General features: G+C 40.1%; 1 protein-coding gene across 1 annotated transcript in view; it reads right to left on the bottom strand.

Moving 5' to 3' along the window:
- The window catches only part of ASCC3 (activating signal cointegrator 1 complex subunit 3), a 366,541-nt gene extending 344,671 nt beyond the window's left edge, over positions 1-21,870 (bottom strand). The window contains exons 1-2 of the mRNA XM_002714874.5: positions 21,534-21,870; positions 3,003-3,127 (exon numbers count right to left, since the gene is read on the bottom strand). Coding sequence (XP_002714920.2) covers positions 3,003-3,092 — 90 coding nt within the window. The 5' untranslated portion in view covers positions 3,093-3,127; positions 21,534-21,870. The remainder of the gene's footprint in view (positions 1-3,002; positions 3,128-21,533) is intronic.
- Between the last annotated feature and the right edge of the window lie 3,701 nt (positions 21,871-25,571).

Raw genomic sequence — 25,571 nt, 5'->3', positions numbered from 1 at the left:
TTATATTGCGCATTTTCCAAGATAAAAAGTTATATTAATATGCAGTTAACTATATAAGTATATACCATTTTCCTTCCTCAGAAAAAAGTTTTTGAGGGCCTACGCAAGGCACCTGCATTATGACTTAGCAGGTTCAGCTTGTGACACCAGTATCCCATATCAGAGTACCAGTTCAAATCCTGAGTCCTGGCTGTTTCACTTCTGATGTTGCTTCCTGCTAATGTGCCCAGGGAGGCAGCAGGTGATGGCTCAAGTATTTGAACCCTGCCAGCCATGTGGAGGCTCAGATGGAGTTCCTGGATCCTGGCTTTAGCCTTGCCCAGCCTTAGCAGTTGTGGGTACTGGGAGAGTGAACTGGGAAAGATACATCTCTCAGTCTCTTCTCTCTCTCTCTTGCTCTCCCCACTGCTCTCTCCCTCTTCCACTCCCCCTCTCTGTCATTCTGTCTTTCAAATAAGGAAATAAGTCAATAAGTCTTCAAAAAATAAGCCTATAGGAATAAATGAATTGACATGAAATAAGCATGTACTCCTTACACACTGAATAACATACAAAGAACCCTGAGGAGGTTGAGAACAGGAAATAATACAAGTTTAAGACAGTAACATTGCAGTCAGGGTTGCGGTGCACCAAGCTAAGCTGTCACCTACAATGCCAGCATCCCATATCAGAGTACAAGCTGGAGTCCCATCTGGTCAGTTTCTGATCCAGCTCCCTGCTAAGGTATCTGGAAAAGCAAATGATGGCTAAAATACCTGGGCCTCTGCCACCCATGTGGGAGGGACCCAAACACCCAGATAGAGCTCTGGGCTCCTGGCTTTAGCCTGGACCAGCCATAGCTGTTGCAGCCATTTGGGGAGTGAACCAGAGACAGGAAAGTCTATCTACCTCCCCCCACTCCTGTTCTCCACCCTTTCAAGCAAACAAATATAATCTCTGGGAGGGGGGAGAAGTCAACAACATTAATTAATTATACAAAATGTTTTCTATATTAATTGCTGTGAAAAATTTAACTTTCCAATGTAAAGAAGATGAAACTGTTTCGTGTCTAATAAAATTCTGTATCAATAGAGAAAAAACTATCTAAAGACTGCTACAAATCTTCCCCTTATAATCAATCGTTAAGTGAAGCTATTAATTGTTAAAACTGCCTGAGGACTTCTAGCAGTAAAATTTCAACTTACTAGGAAATGATGTTATTATTCTACAACAGAGTCAAGTAAGAGTCAGAAATTAAGTGAATGTTGTTTGGTTAGTTTTTTTAAAGGCAGCATAGGGCCAATGTCTTTATAAACTATACGGTGTTTGTTTCTTCATATAGTTCATTAAGCTTCAAGTCAAAGTTCAAAACAGTATGGCTAAGTTTCTAAAACATTTATCCTTTTCTGGTGAAAGGCCAACCATCCTTGATCTGGCATTGTGGTGCAGCCAGTTAAGCTGTCACCCTCAACATCAGTGTCTCGTATCAGAGTCCCAGCTGCTTTGCTTCCGGATGCACTGCTTCCTATCCAGCTCCCTGCTAATGCACCTGGGAAAGCAGCAGAAGATGGCCCAGGTATCTGGACAACTGCCACCCATGTGGGAGACCTAGAAGTTCCAAGCTGCTGGCCTTGGGCCTGGCCTAATTCTGGCTTTTATGCTCATTTGGAGAATGAACCACATTTGGAAGTTATCTCTTTTTCTCATTCTCTCTCACTCTCACACTGACTCTGCATTTCAAATAAATAAATCTTTAAAAATAATTCATATATTGAAACTCTAAGCCCCAGTATCTCAGAATGTGACTGCATTTGAGATAGGGCCTTCAGAGGGAGTGACTGAGTTAAAATAAGCTGATTGGGTGTGGGTTTTAATCCTAATTGGTGTCTTCACATGACAAAATTTTGGACATACCAAGAGATGTACTTATATAGAGGAAAGACTATGTAAGGACATAGCAAGAAGGCTGCCATCTGTAAAACAAGGAGAGAAGTAGCCTCAGAAGTTGTCAAACCTGTCAAGACTTTGAACTTGGACTTCTAGCTCCAGAACTCTGAGAAAACAAATTTCTGTTGTTTAAGCATCCAATTTGTGGTATTTTATGTTATTTTTTGCAAACTAATACACCACAAGTCAAGGACATTCTTAAGAGTATCTCCTCTAAATATTTTATTTATAATTACATATTAAGAATTTCCTACAAGTCTCTATCTCATATGTTTTCTATAATAATAATAATTAAATCTGTAACTATATATTTATTTTATTCCTTTATAAGACTTAAGGAATTCTTTGTCAAACCATATACCTGATTTGTGGTTCAGAAAATGAATCTAGGTAGAAAAGAGATTGCAGTATTTCCTTCAGTAATAAAAAAAAGTGATACCCCAAAGTAATAGCTATTTTGCTCTGGTGGAATTTAACTATATTTACAAGAAGCATAATAATATTACTTCTTATAAAACTGACTCATGTGTGAATACCTGTCTACATCATGATTACTATTAAAGCAGGATGAGTCATTACGATAAACATAAAAACAGTGTCTGCAGTCCATGGAGATGTTTGTTTCTTAATAAAATTAACTGCTGAATTTCTAGTCATACAGTAACTTTAAGAACAACAGTTTTTCAAGCCTTAATGTCTCTCCCACCATATACACTTATGAGATCAACTACTGTGTTCAAGAGATTAGTATCTGCAGTTTCCATGTTTAGGATTAAATCCATGAGGATTTAAAAACATATGTGGTTCAGAGGTTAAATTACTAAATTAAATAACAAAGTTAACTGTGGCAGGGTCCTTAACAACAGAAAAACATTAACAGAACATTTATCTTTTTCTTAATTTCCTTTGACATTAGTTATAGTTGCTTAATAAAGGTACTCCAAGAGGAAACATCAGTATACACATCAGCATACACACCAAACAAGAATAAACTTCCATTTTAAGCACACAGAATAGAGAAATTTCAAATATTTTCCCACTCTATATTGCTAATGGTTTCCATCTAAAAATTCTACCTTTAAGTCAGCCACTTCTTCATTATAATTATCTTGCTTGGTGACATTTGAAAAGGAGCGCAAGGCTCCTGTGAGACGAGGTAAGGCCATCTATTATTCAATCAGTGATCCACACAATGAGAAACCTGAAATGGAAACAAAACAAGATGATATTTATCTGTTCAGAAAAGGGAGAAGTAATTAAACTTAACATATTGACCTATGCAAGAAAAAAAAGAAAAACCAAGTAGTCAAAAAAAGCAATCCCTACCAATGCTGAAAACTCTCCTGATATAACACATTGGCTATGGCTGGAGAAAGGAAAAAAGGAATAAACAAAAACACACTTGTTACTGGGGTCTATTAGAATATCCCCTCAAAATGAGTTCTACAGATTCCCAGGTACAGGCCTCATATGCTGTTATCACTGTTAATACTATCAAGAAATGAAGTTTCTTCAGTTTTGTTTGATGCTCACAGATCTCTAATCACACAATTGTCCTGTGGTTCCCTCTATTTGGAATACTCTTCTCCCTTGATTCTGATTCATCTGGCTTTTTGACTTAAAAAGATCTTGGTCAAAAAGAGAACCTCCTGAGATAGCACCTTTCCTGAACACCCAATATAAAAACAGTCATTGTTAAAGCACATCACGAATTAATATTTCACATTTTCTTACTTATTTAATAACAGTTTTTATCAACAAAAATTAAGCTTGTGATAGAAAGACCATTTAAAAAATTATTTATTTGAAAGAGTTACAGAGACAGAAGAGGGAGAGACAGAAGAAATCTTCCATTTGCTGGTTCACTCCCCAGATGGCTAGAAGGACGGAAGCTGGGCCAGGCTACAGCCAGAAACCATGAGCTTCTTTTGGGTCTCTCACATGGGTGGCATGGGCTCTAGCACTTGGGCCATCCTTGCTGCTCTTCCCAGGCCATTAGCAGGGAGCTGGATTGGAAATGGCGCAGAACATGGGATGCCAGTGTTGCAGCAATGACTATACCTGCTATGTGACAATGTCAGCCCCAAAGACCATTATTTCAATGATATCCCCTAACAAATAGAACAGCATTGGAGCATTTTTAGTATTTTGGCTAAATAAATTAAAGGAAAAAAAATGGAGAAAAGGAGATAATAGTAACAAGGTCCTAAAGAACAGCAGAGAAAAGAATTAAAGCAGCTGAAAAAGAAGAAAATTCCCAGGGAAAGAGAGAAGTCAAGAGACCTGGTGTACAGGCTTGTTAACATTCTGAGACCTGGGGCCAGCATTGTGGCATACCGGCTAAGCTGCCACATGCAATGCTGGAATCTCATATAAGCACCAGCTTGAGTTCTGGCTGCTCCACTTCTGCTCCAGGTTCTTGCTAATGTGCCTGGGAAAGCTGTGGAAGATGGCCCAGGTCCTTGGGCTCCTGCATCCATGGGGGAGACTTGGAAGAGGCTCCTGGCTTCAGCCTAGTTCCACCCTGACCATTGTGGACTTTTGGGGGAGTGAACCAACAGATTAACCTTTCTCTCTCTCTCTCCCTAACTCTTTCAAATAAATACATCTTTAAAACAAAAAAGTATCTCTCCTGATTCACTGACAAAAACAAACAACAACAACAAAATTCTGAGACCTATACAACTAACCTCTATGTAAATAGTCCAGCAGGAAGTTGGACTCAGTAGCACAGCAAGGATTTGAGTCCAGGCACTTTGATAGGTGTCCCAACTGGCAGCCTAACTGTTCTATCAAATGCCCATCCATGAATAAAAGGGTTTTTTGTTTGTTTCTTTACATACTGAAGTGGCAGAGAGCGAGAGCGAGAGCGAGAGCGAGAGCGAGCTCTCATTTTCTGGTTCACTCCCCAGGTGCCCACAGTGACTGAAAGTAGGCTGGGCCAAAGCCACGAGCTAAGGACTTAATGTAGGTCTCTCATATGACCATCACTTCTGCCTCTCAGGGTCCACGTTAACAGGAATCTGGAGTCGAGCCAGAGTTGGGTATCGAACCCACATATTCCGAATGTGGGATGTGAGTGTCTTATCTGCTAGTCTAAATGCATGCCCCTGAGGTCTCTGAACTTTTACTTTGATGTTAGACTTACCACTTTGCCCTGGCAGTCTAATTGTTTTAGTATATTTTGAGACTATTTTATCAGTGCTTGCAAATTCAGAACTTCAGAGCTATATTCTTCATTAATATGCAGAAAAGTTCGTTTTTAAATCCCTAATACCTTTTGTTTTGAAGTCTATTTTATTTGATATACTGAATATAGCCAACAGTTATTTTTGTTTATTATTTGCAGAAAGATTTTATTCTATCCTTTAATTCTGAACCTTTCCCTGTCCTATTTCTGATGTAGTACTGTTGTTTTGTTTTGCTGTTTAGCAATTTGATGTCTTTTGGGTGGGAAATTTAATTTAAAATACATTTGGACTTGTTTCTATTTGTCCTGCTTAATCTGTACTGTATTTGTGACAACATACAGAGTTATTTTTTTGGATCTCTCTTCTAGGGCACCATTTTTCTCTTTATCTGTGTCTAACCTATTGCTTAACTCATCCATTGTTTTTAAGTTTAACGGGCATATTTTTATTTCTAAAAGTTACGTTTTCAAAACTGTCGTCTGTTTTATTTTACTATTACTTTAAATCCTATTTTGTTGAACTTTTTGTTTTTAACATTTATTTACTTGAAAGGTAGAGTTACAGAGAGGGAGAGGTAGAGAGAGAGAGAAAGAGAGAGAGAGAGAGAGAGAGAACGAGAATCTTCAATCACCTGATTCACTCCCCAAATGACGACAGTGGAGAGGGGCCAGAGCTAGGTATCAAAATCAAGCACTCTGACACAGGAGGTGTGCATCGAAACCAGCACTGGACCAAATGTCCACCCTTTCTTTTATTCTTAAATCATAATTTAATTTTGTCTCAATAGCAGTCAACAAATAAATCAATCTGTTAAGAAATCAATGACCTGAGTTTAGATGCACAGTATGGCTCCTACCAACCTTTCTCAACTGGGGTCTATGAGACAATTAAATATTGCTGCATGAGAGCTGAGTGACTTTTTTTTCAATTCTTCCAATGACTGTATGTAGTTAGTATCACCCATAGAGAACCAAGACATGTAATGGATGTCTTAGGGAATTATGGATGCCTAAGCCACACTGAGAGGCTACAAAGATGCATTCTATTCATAACAACTGAAGTCAGAAGTCTTTAAAGAAAGGTCCTGCTACTAAACTGAACATATTCTGTCTCAGAACTTACCTATTACCACACAAGTTAGCGCTCTGAAAATACACAATCAGAACAAGGGACCTACAATAAATGGAATATCCTGCCTCAGGCACGGTTGGTCTTACAAATCAAAGAGGTTCCTGGAAACACTACTTCCCTCATCTTGACATATCTCACAGTAACAGCATTAATCTCCTTTTACTGAAAAGGGGCAGGAAGAATTCATTAATTTACATGCTAATTCATATATCTAGCAAATCCTAAGATAACCATCGCATTCAATCCCTAAAAGCATTCTAATCATAGGACCTGGTAATGAAGTCATACCATGAAGTAATTCATATCATTTCAATCATGAAATAAAATTTGAAATTTAAGCAGAGTCCTGACAACACATCTCAAATTAAGCACTTTTCAATTTGATAATCTGAGATGTTAAAAAGAAAAAGTTGCTATAGGAAAATTATAGACAGAATGAAATAAGGGAAAACTAGCAGAGGGTGAATTTGAAAGATACACATATTTAGGAGATGTAATATGCAGGACTCAAATTTTTAGTTTATGAAGAGTGGAATTTACAAATTTAGAGGGCATTCAGAAAAAGGGGAAATGATTAATTGTTTTATAAAGTTTTGATTATTGGCCCCAGTTTTGGGTTTCCTTTCAGAGGTAGAGATGGAAATAAAGCATTTATGGCTACCACTTCACTCAAGTTAAAACCATGGATGGACACAAACTCCAAAAGTCCAAGTTATATAAACCCATCCACTGCCTTGCAAAGAAAACAGGCATACATAAACAGAGACAACATTTTGTATTCCATTTCAAAGGCTGCACGAATACCCTGAAATCCACTCATGTAACCCCACCCCTAAAAATCTCACAAGAGTAGACAGTAGAAGCCAAGAACAAAGTCTTAAAGAAAGAGAAGCAACGGAAGTGTCCTATAGAAAGAGTGACATCACACAAGAAAAGGCAATTTTCAGGATACTGTGTAACAGAGCCCACTGTATTTGATCACTCTCAGGTCCTAAAATGACTATTGCACAAGGAATTTTGAAAGAATAATGGAACAGGGGCTGGCACTATGGTGCAGTGGGTTAGCGCCCTTGCCTGAGGCACCGGAGTCCCATATGGGTGCAAGTTCGAGGCCTGGTTGCTCCACTTCCGATCCAGCTCTCTGTTATGGCCTGGAAGAGCAGTGGAAGATGGCCCAAGTCCTTGGGCCCCTGCACCTACGTGGGAGACCTGGAGGAAGCTCCTGGCTGCGGATCAGCGCAGCTCTGGCCGTTGCAGCTAACTGGGGAGTGAACCATCGAATGGAGGACCTCTCTCTCTCTCTGCCTCTCCTCTCTCTGTGTAACTCTTTCAAATAAATAAATAAATATTTTAAAAAAAAGAATAATGGAACAAATTTTGGTGGGTGGAAGGATGAAAGCAAAGGAAAAAAAATCGTGAATGCTCTTTTTCCAAGGAACCTGTCTGAGAAGAAAAAGAGAAAAAGCAGGATATATTGAAATATATGGAGTTAAGAGTTTATGCATAGGATAGAGTTGAGCACATTTCTATAATCAGGAGAGTATAGCAGAAAAGCAGAAAAAAGATGGAATACTCAGAGAATATAACAAAAGATGGGGACAAACACATATGAAGGTCCAGAAATTAAGCTTTAGTGGAAAAGAGCACAAGGAGGGAAAGATGAGTAGAAGTTCCGGTATGTTTGTAACTTGGTTAAGCAGTGGGTGATTGGGGAGAGAAAAATAGGGTGAAAGCAGTTTAGCCAGAATGACTCCAATTTTCTTTGAGGTAAGTTGAGATTGTTCAAAAAGATGGCATTTTTAAATACAGAGGCAAATTTTAATTTTGTTACCAATAGTAAGAGAGGAAACTGGTGAACAAACCATAAAAGGGTTTTTAAGTAGCAATGAATTCTCAGCTCATACTGGAAACCATAAATTAGAGTGGCAACAATCTGGTACCAGAATAAAGTTGGATTCAGGGTTAAGGTTCCATAACACAGGGGCAATAGGATGGCAATGAAGTGTAAAATGGTAAGAGTGATTCAGTGCTAGATTTAAAGTCAGATGAGAAGAAAATATGTTCAACTAGAAAGTTTTAGAGATAAGTCATAAGAATATTCATGGTTAAAATTTCTGATTTATAGAGTGTACATTAAGATAAATTGGCCTATATAGCAACTATACTATAATTTTTATCCCACTTTTAATATGGCAAATGTACAAATGAAAATTCATTCAATAATAACTAATGCCTCAGAATAAATATAATTTCTAAAGAACTGAAGAAGTCTAATTTTGTAGCCCAAATACACTCACCTGTGGTTATCTTACAAATCTTCATTTTAGAAGTTTGTACAGAGAGACAGGAAAAGTCTTGAGAAACTGACCTAATTCTCCAAACTATGGTTGTGTAGACTATAACAGGATAGTTCTCTTTATGAAATGATATTAACCAATAATCAGAGAGCTAGAATGATGATACACTAGTCTGAAAGCCACAAAGAAAATTCTAAGATTTATTCTTTGTATGCCAAACCTATGTTTGTGAACTTTAAACTCAAAGTAATGCAGTGAAGGTAAAGGATTAAAAAACACTGAAATGGTAGGCTATAAATAGAGTAAAATTAGAATTTAAGATTTCAGTACTGAAAATAAAATTTGGGGGGCAGGCATTGTGGTACAGCAGGTTAAGCTGCCACATGGGAAGCCTGTATGCCATATTCAAGTGCCTTGCAGCCATCTGCTAATGGACCCTGGGAGCTCAAGCGACTGGCTGGGTCCCTGCCACTCATGTGGGAGACCTAGATGGAGTTTCCAGCTCCTGGATTCAGTTTGGTCTAGCCCTAGCTCTTGCAGTCATATGGGAAGTGAACCAGCAAATGGAGAATCAATCAGTCAATCTCTCTCTCTCTTTCCGTTGCTTTGCCTTTTAAATGAATAACATTTTAAAAAAATAAAATATTGTGTCTACAAGCTACGTCTTGAAAAAATAATCTGAAAGACCGGTGCTGTGGAATAACGGGTTAAACTTCTGCTTGCAAAGCCAGCATCCCATACAAGAGTGCCAGTTTCAGCCTTGGAACCTGTGCTTCTAATCCAGCTTCCTGATAGTGTGCCAGAGAAGGCAGAAGATAGCCTAAGTACTGGGGCACCTACCACCCATGTGAGAAATGGAGAGAGCGCTCCTGGCTCCTGGCTGTTCTGGCCATTTGGGGAGTGAACCAGAAAATGAAAGATCTCTATCTCTTCCTTTTTCTCTGTTGCTCTTTCAAATAATTAATTAATAAATAAATCTTTTTAAAAAGATAAAAAAGCTGGAATATTTATATTTTATTTTACCTTTCTTTTCTTTTTTCTTTTCTTTTCTTTTTTTTTTTTTTTTTTTTTGACAGGCAGAGTGGACATTGAGAGAGAGAGACAGAGAGAAAGGTCTGCCTTTGCCATTGGTTCACCCTCCAATGGCCGCCACGGCTGTCGCGCTGCGGCCAGCGCACCGCGCTGATCTGATGGCAGGAGCCAGGTGCTTCTCCTGGTCTCCCATGGGGTGCAGGGCCCAAGCACTTGGGCCATCCTCCACTGCACTCCCGGGCCACAGCAACCGGGACAGAATCCGGTGCCCCGACCAGGACTAGAACCAGGTGTGCCAGCGCCGCAAGGCGGAGGATTAGCCTAGAGAGCCACGGCGCCGGCCTTATTTTACCTTTTTAAAAATTGGAGTTGTAATACAGTTAACACTATCAAGATCAAACACCGGGAAACATCAGTCTTAACAGACACATCACAATCCTTTATAATGCCATTTCAAAACGGGGTGGTATTTCATAACTCCAAAAAATTTTTAGTCTTTTATTCAATACTTATATTGTACCTTATTGGCACCAAATGGAGTCACATAATAGGCACATTTAACTCATTTGAATCTATCAAATACAGACAAAAGAAATACACAGAAAGACATAATAATATGAATATTCCTAGTATCTTTTTTTTTTTATTTTATTTTTTTTATTTTTTGACAGGCAGAGTGGACAGTGAGAGAGAGAGACAGAGAGAAAGGTCTTCCTTTGCTGTTGGTTCACCCTCCAATGGCTGCTGCGGCCGGCGCGCTGCGGCCAGCGCACCGCACTGATCCGATGGCAGGAGCCAGGAGCCAGGTGCTTTTCCTGGTCTCCCATGGGGTGCAGGGCCCAAGCACCTGGGCCATCCTCCACTGCACTCCCTGGCCAAGCAGAGGGCTGGCCTGGAAGAGGGGCAACCGGGACAGAATCCGGCGCCCCGACCGGGACTAGAACCCGGTGTGCCGGCGCCGCTAGGCAGAGGATTAGCCTAGTGAGCCGTGGCGCCGGCTACCTAGTATCTTTTCACATATTGATACCTGCTCCAGAGTGAAGTATGAACAAGAATCTAATGCTCCTATAGCTTCACCCAAATTATCTCAAACTGTGAGCATCTTGTTGTACTGTACAATTCCAGTGCTTAACACTTGCTCCCTCTCTTAATACAAAACACTGGTGTCTCCATTATGGAATAACAGGTTAAGCCATCACCTGAGACATCAGCATCCTGTGAGTCGATAGTTTAGTCTCAGCTGTTCCACTTTCTTTTTTTTTTTTTTTTTAAAGATTTATTTTATTTATTTGAAAGACAGAGTTACAGAGAGAGGTAGAGACAGAAAGAGAGGTCTTCCATTTGCTGGTTCACTCCCCAGATGGCTGCAACGGCCAGAGCTGCGACGATCCAAAGCCAGGAGCCAGGAGCTTCTTCTAGGTCTCCCACGTAGGTACAGGGGCCCAAGGACTTGGGCCATCTTCTACTGCTATCCCAGGCCATGGCAGAGAGACGGACCGGAAGAAGAGCAGCTGGGACTAGAACCGGTGCCCATATGGGATGTTGGCGCTTCAGGCCAGGGCTTTTCCCACTGCGCCACAGCGCTGGCCCCAGCTGCTCCACTTTCAATCCAGCTCCTTGCTGAGGTGCCTGGGAAATCAGTGGAAGATGGCCCAAGTACTTACCCATGTGGTAGACCAGGAATGAGTCCTGGCTCCTGGCTTCAGCCTGGTACAGCCCAGGCTGTTGCAGATTTTGGGGACCAGCAATGTAAGACATCTCTCTCATGCTCTTTTTGTGTTCCTCTTTGTCTTTCAAATAAGTAAATCTAAAAACAAAACAAAACAAACACACCCACTTCGGATGCCAACATCTCACATGGGAGTACCAAAATTCCAGTTCCTGCTCCTTCTAGTATATCCTGGTAAGCAGCAGGTGACAGCTCAAGCAATTGGATCCCTGCCACCCACAAAGGAGACCTGGATTGAGTTTCTGTCTCCTTGTTTCATCCTGGCCCAGCCCCAGGTGTTGTGGGCATGTGAAGAGTGAACAAGAATCAGGGAATGGAAGTTCTCTGTTTTTCTCAGTCTGCTCTGCCTCTGTCTCTCTGACTTCTGAAAAATATTAAAAAAAAAAAAAAATACACAGTGTGGCCATTAAAGAAAAGCCAACTTTTTCACCTGGAGTCCATCTGCAAAAATTGTGGTATGTTCCAAGTCTGGAGGAAAAACAGCTGTGTAGGACATTCTGGTAACAATACGTTGTGCTTATTTTTGAAAGGTAATTTTAAGTATTCCTAATTATGACCTAACAACTCATTCTTAAGAAATAGCATTTTTTGGACAGTTACTAACTGAATTAGAAAACACATTTGGAGTATGGAAAACAGAGAGCACAGAACAGATGAATACATATTTACACACTCTTCACATAATACCCAATCTATAATAGCTTGTTAAAAAGAATAAAGTTTATTTGGGGCTCTAATTTGCGTATATTTCCAATTAATTACTTCCTTATATTAACTCCAGATTTCCCATTAAATACAGGGGGAAATTCCTAGATAGAGTCATAACAATAAATCAAATAGTCTTTATATTACTGAAAACCCTCTACGGTATTAATTTTACTTTTAACAAAGCAAATGTCCTTGGGAAATAAGTGGTTAGAAGAGTATTTCAGAACCAGGTAAAGACAATAACAGTCAGAAAGTCTAACCCACAAAGAACAACTAACCATACAAATCACTCTCAAGAAAACCTGGACATCAGCTACATTCTAGGCAGCACATATTTTAACTCTCCAACACAGATCTGTTGGAAAAGGGCCTGGTACAGACTATGTTTGAAAGGCAAAATTCTCAGTCTTCCCTAAGCCATAGACCTCTGGAAGAAGAATGCTATGGTTTGGATATTAGTTTGGATCCAGCTTCCTGCTAATGCACCTTGGAAAGCAGCAGAGGATGGCCGAAGTTCTTGGGTCCCTCCTATTGACAAGGGAGATGGGCTCCTGGCTTTGGCCTAGTCCAGCCCTGGATGCTGGGGACTTCTGGGGAGTGAACCAGAGGATGGAATCGTTCCCCATCTCTACTCTCTGCATCCCTCTGCCTTTCAAATAAATAAATAAATGTTTTCATAAAAGAAGAGATATGTACAAACATACTTGAGAATCATATATACTAGCCTCACGGTAGACTGAGGGAGGGAGGGAAGTGACAAAATAAAAAGAAATTTAGCCATATTTTTAACAGAGAAAGCTGACAGAAATAAGGCAAAAATTAATACCTGCTATACTTGTGCAGAGAATACAACAGAGATTGTCACATTATTTTCTGAAATTTTCCATATTTTTGAAATATTTCATAATCAAGTTTAAGTTAATACAGAGGCTAATAACAAAGTAATGGTTATGAAAGCATCAAACTTCTGTATGTGCAAGTTCTGAAAACACTATCTGAAAATACTCAGGCTTATGAGAGATTGAGCATATGAACATGGATTATCTGGATATTCTTTTACTATTCCCACCCATAATATGCTTCAATTCCATTTTATGCAACAGACTCTGACATTTCTCATCTAGAGTCCATTCTCCATTCTCCCTCACATTGAAGAAGGAAGTAGATTTAGTAAATACATTTATTTTCTTCATTTAACAACCTCATACTGAACAGATTGATAAATTAACCTAAAAATTTTACTAAACTTGTTTCTTGAAAGGTCAGCATCCCAGGTCTTACATATCTGTTCTTTAATTTGTCCTTGATTTCTGTAATCTCAGTTCATACTCCTAAATACAGCAACACCACTTTCTTGCAATACCTCTCCACTATTCATTATCAGAGCTATGGGTAACTACACAGTTCAAATAACATTTTCAAGAGAAACAAACTCTAATATTACCTAGCTTTGTATTCATACTTTCAGACTGATTCTAGCTGCAAAGTTTAAGAAACACAAATATAGGATGCAGAGTTAAATTTGAATTTCAGGTAACCAATAAATAATCCTCCACTATAAATATGTTCCATATATCTGAGATATACTTGTATGAAATACATTTATACTAAAAATATTTGTTACTTATCTAAAATTCAAATTAAATTGCATATCCTTTATTTTATTTGGTAACTCTGAACATTTCAAAAAATCCATCTTCCTTCACTCTACTGACAATCCTGTCGTCTTAAGCCTAATAGTAGTCATCCAAAACAGTCTCCAGATTTTTGAAATAGATACCAACTTTTTTAAAGCTTGAATGGCAAAATAAATGAACAATTGTGACACTAATTCCAATGTTAGAATTAAAAGGTGGGGCAGTGACTCCTGGCTTCCATTATGGCCATCTGGGTATTGAGCCAGGAGATGCAAGATTCCTCTCTTTCGTTTCTCCTTCACTCTCTCTGTAACTCTTTCAAAATGAATAAACAAATCAAAAAAATAAAAAGTAAACTGTGGAGGAGACATTTGGGAGTCCCTTGGTTTGACCCTGGCTCCATTCTGATCGAGTTTCCTGTTACTCTGCACATTAGGAGGCAGCAGGTGGTGGCTCAAATACTTGGGCCTCTGCCACCCATGTGAGAGACTCAGATTGAGGTTCTAGTTTCCTGGCTTCAGCCCAGCCTAACCCAAGCTGTTGCAGGCATTTGAGGACTGAACCAGCAGACAGAAGATCTCTCTCTTTCTCCCTCCCTCACTGCTTTCCAAATAACTAAATAAAACCTTAAAAATAGTAAAAGGTGAAGAATTAAACTGAGTAACAGATCATATAGCTGGTGTCCGGCATTTGTCAGAAAAAAAAAAAAAAAAAAACCTGCAAATGTGGTATCAGCAGTGTTGTATTTGAGAGCATAATGTTGTGCTTTCTTTAGAGCTTCCCCTTTCTAGTCTCCATATTAAACTTAATTCCAAACATCTAGTTTCCATATACAAACAATAACTTATTTTAAAAATCTAAACAACATTGTAGCCTTTATCTACTCAACACCCTGTAACAGTTTCTCATATCTGAGTAAACTTCAAGGGCCTTAAGAAACTTAGCTTTCCATGTTTCAATCTGATCCTCTATAGCTCTCTCCGCCCATTCTGGTTCATCCACATTGGGCTCCTGTCATAAGCATACCATATAGACCTCCTGTTCCCCCAGATGCTACACTGATAGTTCCTTCAATTCCTTCAGGTTCTCTACTCAAATGCCTCCTGATCAAAGAAGCTTTTCCAACCACCCTATCTGAAATAACACCCCTTCCTGGCTCATTCTCTTGCCCCAACCCAATTTCCTTCATAGCTCTTACTACATAACAAGATTTCTGTATTTGTTGTCAGTTTCTTCCATTAGAACATGAGCTCATACCACCTAAAACACTGTCTAGAACTAGAAGCTTCTCAATAAATATTTTATAATGCACAGATGATTCAACGGCAGGAAGGACAAAAGAAGGAAATGGATGTCACAAAGGGGGACAGTATTTACAGGCTTGGATTCTGTATTTTTTTTATTATTAATATCATCTTTATTTCAAGATCACAAAAATATTTTTCCCAGAAATTCATTCATTTATTTCAGTCTTAAGAGAGAAGGTATTTTATAAACTATTATCTTAAATACAAAAGAAAAGTTTTCATACACTTCCCAAAACTCAACATGTAATTTATTCTGATGCCATTCTTCCAAAGAATTCAAAATTACACTTGTAGAAACTTAATTTTAAAATTAATATTTAGGGCAATTGTGGTATCACAGCAGGTTAAGTCACAACTTGGGAGGCACGCATCCCTTTTTAGAGTACTGGTTCAAGTCCCAGCACCTCAACTTCTAATTTAGCTCCCTGTTAAGGCAGCGGTGGGGTAGATAGATGATGGCTCAAGTACGTGGGTCCCTGACACATAGATAGAGTTCTGGGCTCTTAGCTTTAGCCTGGACCAGCCTTGACTGTTATGGAGATAAAAAGTGGAGGTAAGATCTCTACATAACTATGTCTTTCGAATAGATGAAAATGAACATTTAAAAAGTAAGTTACCAAATATTTAACATGTAGGTAAAAATTTCTAAATCTCAAAGCACAAAAGAAAAGGTGAGGGTAAAAGTCATTAGTTACTGGAAACCCTAGGACAGGAGTAGGCACACGAACCAAATCATTGCAGATGAGTGTACCATCAGTTTTCAATAATATATCTTTTACTTTTATCAATTATTCTACATGCTAGACACTCTGTGAGGTACATAATGATGAACAAACTCATTCTAGTGCCTCCCCTTGTGAATCTTATTGTCTAAAGGGGAAGAGAAGCCAATTAAACAAGCTAACTCAACACAAAATAGAAAGACTCCTATAAAAAACCGTACTAAAAACGTTGTCTGAAACTTACAGCAGGTAAATCTAGCCTAGCCAGAAAGTCATAACGTCTCCTTAAATTAAGACTTCAAGGATGAAGAGTTCATCTAGCAGAGGGTAAAATGTGCCAGATAAATGGTGACAACATGCCTTAATCTAGGAAATGCAATGACTGTAGCAGTCAAGGAATGACATGACCAGAGAAGGAGCACCAGAGATTGGTAGGAGCCAGGTTAAGTTTGGAAATTATCTAATCCCTAAATATTTTTCTAAGACATTCTGATGCGACTTTAATAACTATTACAATGACTGCAGTGAAGGGAAGGGACCACAGGAAAGCAAAGCCAAAAGCAGAAAGCGGCTATAAAATTACTAAAGTAATCCAAATAAAATATGAAGAGAAAATAGGTTCCTAAACTAAAGTAATGACAATGATATAACGTAGATGCATCCAAGAGACTAAGAGACGTCTACCTGACTTACTATCTGTATTTGCTGCAGAAGAAATGGGAAAGCTGACCTACATACTTACAGATAACACCAATGGAATAGTTCACAGAGTTAAGGCAAAGAGGTTTGTTTTGTTTTGAATAGGTGTAAAAGAGAGAGAGAGGAAATACACTAAATTCAATCACAAACACACTGAGTTTGAGATGGCTGTATAACATTCAACTAAAAACTGTGAAGTAAAGGTTGTATATCAGATGTTGAATGAAGGAAACAAGTCTCAATTCAGGATATAAATATGAGAATCATCAGTAATATCTTAAGAATAGATTCACCTTGAATTCACGTGTAGAGTTAGAAAAAACAGCAGAAGGTAGAAAAACTAAGTTTTTTTGTGTGTGTTTTTTAAGATTTACTTATTTATTTGAAAAGCAGAGTTATGGGTTGGGGGGAGGAGAAAGAGAAGTCTTCCATCCATTGGTTGACTCCCAAAATGGCCGCAATGGCTGGAGCTAGGCCAATCTGAAGGCAGGTACTTAGGACATTTTCTACTGCTTTCCCAGGTCATAGCAGAGTTGGATCAGAAGTGAAACAGCTGGGACTCGAACCAATGACCAAATGGTATGTTGGCACTTCAGGTGACTGCTTTACCCACTATGCCACAACGCCAGCTCCAAAACATAAGCTTTTAAGGAATAAACAGGAAAAAAAGTCTTCAAAGATAATTTTGAATAGCTAGAGGCTAAAGAGGCCAGAAAAAAATAAAAAAAAAAAAAAACAAGCTGAATTGTAGTGTTTCTATAACTAAGGGGAGAGAATGTTTTAAGAAAGAGGTGGTAGTCAATCATGTCAAATGTTACTGATATGGAGGAAATATGCAGGAAGATCAGGTAGGAATAGTTGAGCTGAAACATTTTTTACACAATTTCTGCCTCCAGCCTGCGTTCTAACTCCACCCCTTAAGGGTCAATCTATTATGCTCACTTTCCCATGCTTCTCCTACACTAGGAAGAAGACGCCATGATGAAAACTCCACGATACTCTGGGAACGCCTCATGCAAACCAAACCCTGCCCAAACTCCATCCCATTTGTATATTCTATTAGGGCACCACTTCCTACCCGTTAAAAGGGATTATTACACACAAGACTTTTGCCCTTTGGTTTTCTGGCTCTTGCTGATTCTTTTCTGGCCTTCCATGTTCTCTCCTCACAGGCAAATCTCTCACTGCACCTTACTTAAGCCTCTGCTTTGGATTCTTATCTCAATGTGGGCAAGAACCTATAATAAAAGGTGAGATACGTAGTCCCAAAACATTATTAAGAAATATGGTAAAATATCCACTGGATTTGGCATTTCAGCAATGTTCTTTCAGTACTCTGTTTTCAATAAATATGTGTAAACACAACAGCTCTGAAAAGTTGAATTTAAGTTAGGCCCTCTTCAAATTTCCTAATAACTCACTTTTTCCCAAGACGATGGCCAAATTCACTGAAGTGACAATGCCTTGCCTCAAATCAATATACTAAACCATCTCACAAAGCCAGTATATTCACTATAATATTTAAGAGTGCAGAAGTAGTGTTGTATGTCTTGCTTTTCCCAGGTACTCTGTGTTGTGACTGGCCTATGCCAAGGAATTCTATATATATATTTGCTGAATGATGTGTATTCAGAGCATTTAACCATAAATCTGTTCAGAAGTGATTGTTTAGGGTTTCCCTACCACTCCAATCCCCAAAGTAAAGAAATTGCTAAAATATCTGTGAAGCTTCCTTCACTACATAAGAATGCTCAGAAAGAATGTTTACTGAGCCTCCCAGGTGCTAAAGGCACTACTCTAAAGCAGGTCTCATCTGAGAAAATGCATGCACACTGGAAAAGATGAACTGAAATAGTTTTTGTAAACTGAATAGCACCCTGATATTTATTTCTTCTTGAAAATCACTTAAGTAGAATCCTGTGGTTAAGTTACTTAAATCAAAATAAAAGTGACTTATTTCTATTTATGCTTAGGGGAGAATTTAGCATTTTTAAAATTATTGTATCTTATTAGCTTGGTGGACATTTTATTTACTTTCAAGAAAGTAAATGGATATTTCTAAAATGATAAGCTGTCTTACCAATAAGTAAGATTTCCTCTTTTGGAACAGCATCAGTTTTCCTTTCTCAAATTTATAGGTCATGTTTATTATTGACCTACAACTGAGTAAATTCCTAGCCATTCACCTAGTTCACAACGACCTGGCAAGTTTTTGAAATTGCTGGAAAACATTAATGGCTGCTTGCCTGACTACCCCATCATCCTGAGGTAAATTACTCTTCTCTTTTGAAGTTAAGAGGTAGAACAGATGTAACCCAAAATGAAAAGACTCCTGATTTCATACATTTAAAGTATAAGTTCTCGGCTGGCGCCACGGCTCAACAGGCTAATCCTCAGCCTGCGGCACTGGCACCCCAGGTTCTAGTCCTGGTGGGGGCGCCGGATTCTGTCCCGGTTGCTCCTCTTCCAGGCCAGCTCTCTGCTGTGGCCCGGGAGTGCAGTGGAGGATGGCCCAAGTCCTTGGGCCCTTCACCCTCATGGGAGACCAGGATAAGCACCTGGCTCCTGCCTTCGGATCAGCGCAGTGCGCCAGCTGCAGCGGCCATTGTGGGGTGAACCAACGGCAAAGGAAGACCTTTCTCTCTGTCTCTCTCACTGTCCACTCTGCCTGTCAAAAAAAAATAATAATAAAGTATAAGTTCTCCAACAACATGATTTGACTGCACTGGAATTACTGGAGAGTGTCTTGAAAGTACACACTTACAGACAAAATCCCCAGAAATTCTGATTTGGTAGTTGGGTAAGCTTTGGCTTAGTCATGAAATAACTAGACATGAACTTCTCTTCTTTAAAAATAAATACTCATCAATCATCAGTTATCTTATTAAAACATATCCTGAGAATATCTGGTATTTCTATAAATTTATTACCATAATTTTTAATTATGCAACTACTCAAATTCTAGCCTAATTTTTCATGTCCATACAAACTTTTGATAAGATGTCTCTTGGAAAAGTGAATCACAAAAATGAAGGAAGACTAGCTAAACTTTACCAAGATTAGAAGACAGACGGAAATTTACAAAGGTCCCAAAATAACAATGAGGACCAGCAGAATGGCACTGTAGAAAACAAAATAAAAATAAAAAGAACTGCGTTGAGATGCCACCTTCTGTTTGATGGTAGAAAAATGAGCTAACTTCTCTGGGTATCAACTTTGTTAGTCAATAAAATGAAAAGGGATTACAAAATGATTTATAATACTCCTTTTAGACTGAAAAATCTAATTAAACAGTGCTCAAATATGAATTAAACTCCATTAACAGTACCAGAAACACAACTACTTGTTAAGACATGATAGCAAAACTGAACAGCAAATTTCTCATATTCATGCTAACCTACATGTAAAATGGAGAACTTAAATGAGATGGCATATGTTGAATGAACATTTACATGGGGCCTGTCTACTATGTTAGGTATCATGTGAGGTAAAAGATAAAAGAAATATAATCTCTAGTTCTAATAACTTTATAGAATAATGGAGGAAACAGACACAAAAAGCCCACCTTCTGACAGTTGCTAATTACATAATAAATACCTCTCCTGTTGAGTAATTATGTATATTTTTTCACTTTCCATAATGTCTTTGATTGTTGAATTTTCATCTTCAGGTAAGCCTCTTCTCAAACTTGAAAACTATGCCACATTACAGTAAGGCCAGTTTTGTACTGAAAGGGCTTATGACAACTACCTCTCAAAGAAGGTATCACCAGGTAATAAATTTACTTTAGGCAGCAAGTACCATATATGTTCCTCATGAATATACTGTGTGTATAGAATTCCTCGGAATTACAAATCATTAATACATAGTGAATCAATCGAAGTAAGGACTGGAATTTCCAACTGCAAACTTTATAGTTAAAACAACTTTGCATAAAGAAACGTACATCCAACTCTTAACTGGCAACTGCAGCATTTATGAGTACACTCTCTTTTTGATCAAAGACAGTATCAACTCATGCTGTTCAAATAACATGATCTGTTCCTACTTCAATGTTAGTTACATATAAACACAGACATTAACAAACTCTGGTTAAAAAAAAAAAAAAAGACTTGCTTTGGTCAACTACAGATGCATAGCATAAAAGGGAACCCTAGCAGTGATTCTCTCTTAAAAGAGTGCCGCTGGACTACAGAAAGTTCCATGAACACACAGACATATATCTATATCCTCATCTCCTGGGCCAGTGCATGACACACAGGAAAACGTGAAAGACAAAAGAAAACTGTTCAGCAGAGATCAAGAAAGCATCGCCATGAAAAATCAATTCACAGATAAATAAGACTATTTAGCTGCACTTAACTGGCATCTTTAAGAATCACTTTTCTCATGCATGCAACAGTAGTATTGTAACCATCACTGAAAATAAGACACAACATGGTCTGGAGCACGTTCCAAAGGCTGAGTTCTTAACTTTTGAGAACACGTTGAAAACCAGAAAAATTATTTCAATCCATGAAACACGACACTTGGTGATACAGGCTATTCAAAAACAAATAAGAAAATATGACTACTTGTTTGAATTGCACATGTGGGAAGCAACTACATGAATACATTGCAATACATGAATACGTTAATATATGATAATCAACCTATTTAAACCTGCCCACTTACACACATTCACTTAGTTCAAAATGCCGTTCTAGACCCCCGATGGCTGAATTCACCCACAGTCTACCGTAGTCAACTCTCTACCCAGTGTATTTGCTTTCCAGTGTGGAGGGAAAAAACTACAAGCACTCAACTTTCCGAAAACGAGTCACCACGGTTTTGAAAGAGGAAAAATAAAACAAATTACGCACGAACAGAAAAATCAACCCATGCGGCCATGCCGTGGCCTAACACCTGGGCACTAGGAGACTCAGGCTCAGTTTCGGCCCCACCCCCACCAACAAACTCCCGGAGGAAGGCACGACTGGCCGAGACCTCATCCTCGTCCCGGGACCCCGAGAGGAGTGACAGCTCGGGGCACTTGCCCGAGACACAAGGAGGATCGCCCCGCTCTCCCGGTCCGCGCAGCCGATCCCGCAGCACCCGCCTCCTCCTGCTGCGCTCGGCCGCGGAGCCCCCTCGCCTCCACCGCGACCTCCTCACCTCTCGGCCCGCTCAAGCGCACCGCATCCCTTGGTCCGCTCCTGCCTCCGCGACTCCCACCCTTTCGGTTTTATTTTCACTTCCCACGACCAGTGGGGAAGGGAGGGCAGGACCCGAGATGTCAGCGGACAGCTGCACGTCCCCGCTCTCATCCGCACCGCCGTAGTGCTGCTGGGGTCGCTCCCAGGCCAGGGACCCTGAGCGCGAACACCGCGGGACTGCCGGGCCCACAGACAGACCCGCCGCCGGGGCCAGGAGGGACGGGGCGGGGCGCAGCGGGCGCCGGCATCCACGTCACCCGCCCGCAGCGGCGCCAACGTCGGCACGTCGTCTCTCTGCGGCCCCCGCCCCGCCGCGCGCGCGCGCCGCCGCCGCCGCCCGCCCCGCCTGCCGCCCGGGAGCGCGGGAGAGGAGGCACGCAGAGTGCTGTGGCGTGCTGTCCTCCCGGCGTGCTACCTTGTGCGTCTTTCCTCGCAAATACTTCACTCTGCCTCGTCTTCCGCCCTACCGTGTTGGATGAGTACGTGGGAGAAACAGTGTCAAAGAGAGTAGCTGAAGAACCCGGTAAAGGCCGTCTTCCTCAGCAGCAGTCCCCCCCCCCACCACCAACTGCTGTACCTGTGAGGCATGGCAGGGTAGTTGCTTAGTTCTCCAGTTAGTCCTGCCTGCCGGTCCTTATGTTGGAGGACCCTCAGGGAAAGCAAAAGGCCTGAAGGTTATCTTAGCTCAGTTGACAAAAAGTTCTGGAGGATTTTCAAATGAACTCGTGGAAGTGTGTGGGCTGTCTGTGTGTGGAGTTAGAGATGAAAGCCAAGGGATGTATGAGTTAATACTATGTTGTAGCTATTTTTCTCTCCCATCCCAACTTCCTCACAAGATAATTGTGCCGGACACGTACTGCAGTATAGTTCGTTAAACCCTTCACTGGCCAGCCACTCTGAAGTGCTGTGTTCTAGGTGGAGCTCTTTAAAAATAACTCAGTCAAGTTGAAATTATTGCAGAGAAAAGCAAAATGATGAGAAGAACTCAAAAGCATGATAAATGAAGGAAGCTTGATGAAACAGGAGAATTCGGCTAGAGTAAATAAAGTTTCTGAACTATGTGTATATGACCAAGAATAAAGAGATCTATCATGTGACGTAGATTTATCTCATGTGATGGAAACGTCAAGGAAACAGATTCCATATCCTGAAAAGGAAGATCGCCTTCTAGTGCTAACCAAAGAAGTTGTCTGTCTGAACGTGGGAATACCTCAACCTGTGGAGTTAGCTTCAAGCACATTCTGAATGCTCACTTAGTAGGTACTTGAGTGCAGGGGAGCTACATATCAAGAAGAGACTTAATTAATTATGATAGTTGTTTCTAGGGCTTGGTGTTGTGATGTAGTAGGAAAAGACACTGCCTGCAGTGCCAGTATCCCAAATGGATCCCTGTTTGAGTCCCGGCTACTACACTTCTGATACAGCTCCCTGCTAATGTGCCTGGGTAGCATTAGAAGATGGCTAAAGTGCTTGGGCCCCTGAACCCATGTGAGAAACCTGGAAGAAGCCCCTGGCACCTGGCTTTCACCTTGTCCTGCCCCAGCTGTTGTGGCCATTTGTGGTGTGAACCACATCCAACCAGTGGATAGAATCTCTCTCTCACTCTTCCTTTCAAATAAAATAAAATTCTATGAGGCTAGTGCTGTGGCGTAGCGGGTAAAGCTGCCACCTGCAGTACCAGCATCCCTTATGGGCACCAGTTCAAGTCCTGGCTGCTCTACGTCGCATCCAGCTCTCTGCTATAGTCTGGGAAGGCAGTGGAAGATGGCCCAAGTTCTTGTGTCCCTGCACCTGCGTAGGAGACCCAGAAAGAAGCTCCTGACTCCTGACTGGGTTGATGCAGCTCTGGCCATTGTGACTGTTTGGGGAGTGAACCAGTGGGTAGAAGACCTCTCTCTCTCTCCCTCTGCCTCTCTGTAACTCTGCCTTTCAAATAAATATTTTTTTTTTTTTTTTTTTTTTTTTTTTTTGACAGGCAGAGTGGACAGTGAGAGAGAGAGACAGAGAGAGAAAGGTCTTCCTTTTGCCGTTGGTTCACCCTCCAATGGCCGCCGCTGCAGCCGGCGCACCGCGCTGATCCTGGCAGGAGCCAGGAGCCAGGTGCTTTTCCTGGTCTCCCATGGGGTGCAGGGCCCAAGCACCTGGGCCATCCTCCACTGTACTCCCTGGCCATAGCAGAGAGCTGGCCTGGAAGAGGGGCAACCGGGACAGAATCCGGCGCCCCAACCGGGACTAGAACCCGGTGTGCCGGCGCCGCAAGGTGGAGGATTAGCCTATTGAGCCACGGCGCCGGCTCTCAAATAAATATTTAAAATAAATAAAATCTAAAAAGTTTATAATAAATAAATAAAGTTTCTAACCCTGAGATTCAATGAGTGAGACTATAAGTTTGGTGTTTAAAGGATTTGCAAGTTAGGTGATGAGACAAACGCATCAAAAATAAATACTGCAAGGCCAAATGGTGATAAGAAACTAACAGTCATTGACATGAATTCACATGACAGATTATCTCCATTACAGTTTCAGATACTTAATGGAGAAGAAAGAAATTGAAAATAAACTATTTAGATCTTCCCTGACTAGTAGACACTAGCCATTTTGATGTTTGAAATGTGGCTTGTCCAAGTTGAAACAAGCAAACAGTGCAAAATGTATGCCAGATTTCAAATAGATAGTAGAAAAAGAAATATAAAATCTCTTAAATCTAACATTGGTCACAGATTGAAGTAATATTTAGCAATATGTTAGTTTAAAGTATATTAAAATATGTAACATATAAATACATATAAATTTCACCTGTTTTTCATTTTTTTCTATTTTTTTAATTTTTTTTATTTTTTTTAACTTTTATTTAATGAATATAAATTTCCAAAGTACGATTTATGGATTACAATGGCTTCCCCCCCATAACGTCCCTCCCACCCACAACCCTCCCCTTTCCCACTCCCTCTCCCCTTCCATTCACATCAAGATTCATTTTCGATTATCTTAATATACAGAAGATCAGCTTAGTATACATTAAGTAAGGATTTCAACAGTTTGCTCCCACACAGAAACATAAAGTGAAAAATAATAGATGACTTTTTTAAATGATGATGAAATCAGATCAGACCTATTGTCATGTTTAATCCCAGTGAGAGTCAAGTTGGGAATTGATAATTTCTTTTTTTTTTTTTTTTTTTACAGAGGATCAGTTTAGTATGCATTAAGTAAAGATTTCAACAGTTTGCACCCCCATAGAAACACAAAGTGAAATATATTGTTTCAGTATTCGTTATAGCATTAAATCACAATGTACAGCACATTAAGGACAGAGATCCTACATGAGGAGTAAGTGCACAGTGACTCCTGTTGTTGACTTTACCAATTGACACTCCTGTCTATGGCATCAGTAATCTCCCTATGCTCCAGTCATGAGTTTCCAAGGCTATGGAGGCCTTTTGAGTTCTCCGATTCTTATCTTGTTTAGACAAGGTCATAGTCAAAGTGGAGGTTCTCTCCTCCCTTCAGAGAAAGGTACCTCCTTCTTTGAAGACCTGTTCTTTCCACTGGGATCTCACTCACAGAGATCTTTTGCCAGAGTGTCTTGGCTTTCCATGCCTGAAATACTCTCATGGGCTTTTCAGCCAGATCCGAATGCCTTTAGGGCTGATTCTGAGGCCAGAGTGCTATTTAGGACATCTGCCATTCTATGAGTCTGCTGAGTATCTCACTTCCCATGTTGGATCACTCTCCCCTTTATTTATTCTATCGGTTAGTGTTAGCAGGTACTAGACTTGTTTATGTGATCCCTTTGACTCTTAGTCCTTTCATTATGATCAATTGTGAACTGAAATTGATCACTTGGACTAGTGAGATGGCATTGGTACATGCCACCTTGATGGGATTGAATTGGAATCCCCTGGTATGTTTCTAACTCTACCATTTGGGGCAAGTCAGCTTGAGCATGTCCCAAATTATACATCTCTTCCCTCTCTTATTCCCACTCTTACGTTTA

The sequence above is a fragment of the Oryctolagus cuniculus genome, chromosome 5 (assembly GCF_964237555.1).
Source record: "Oryctolagus cuniculus chromosome 5, mOryCun1.1, whole genome shotgun sequence".
NCBI classification, from domain to species: Eukaryota; Metazoa; Chordata; class Mammalia; order Lagomorpha; family Leporidae; genus Oryctolagus; species Oryctolagus cuniculus.
This window is presented reverse-complemented; position numbering and strand designations above follow the sequence as displayed.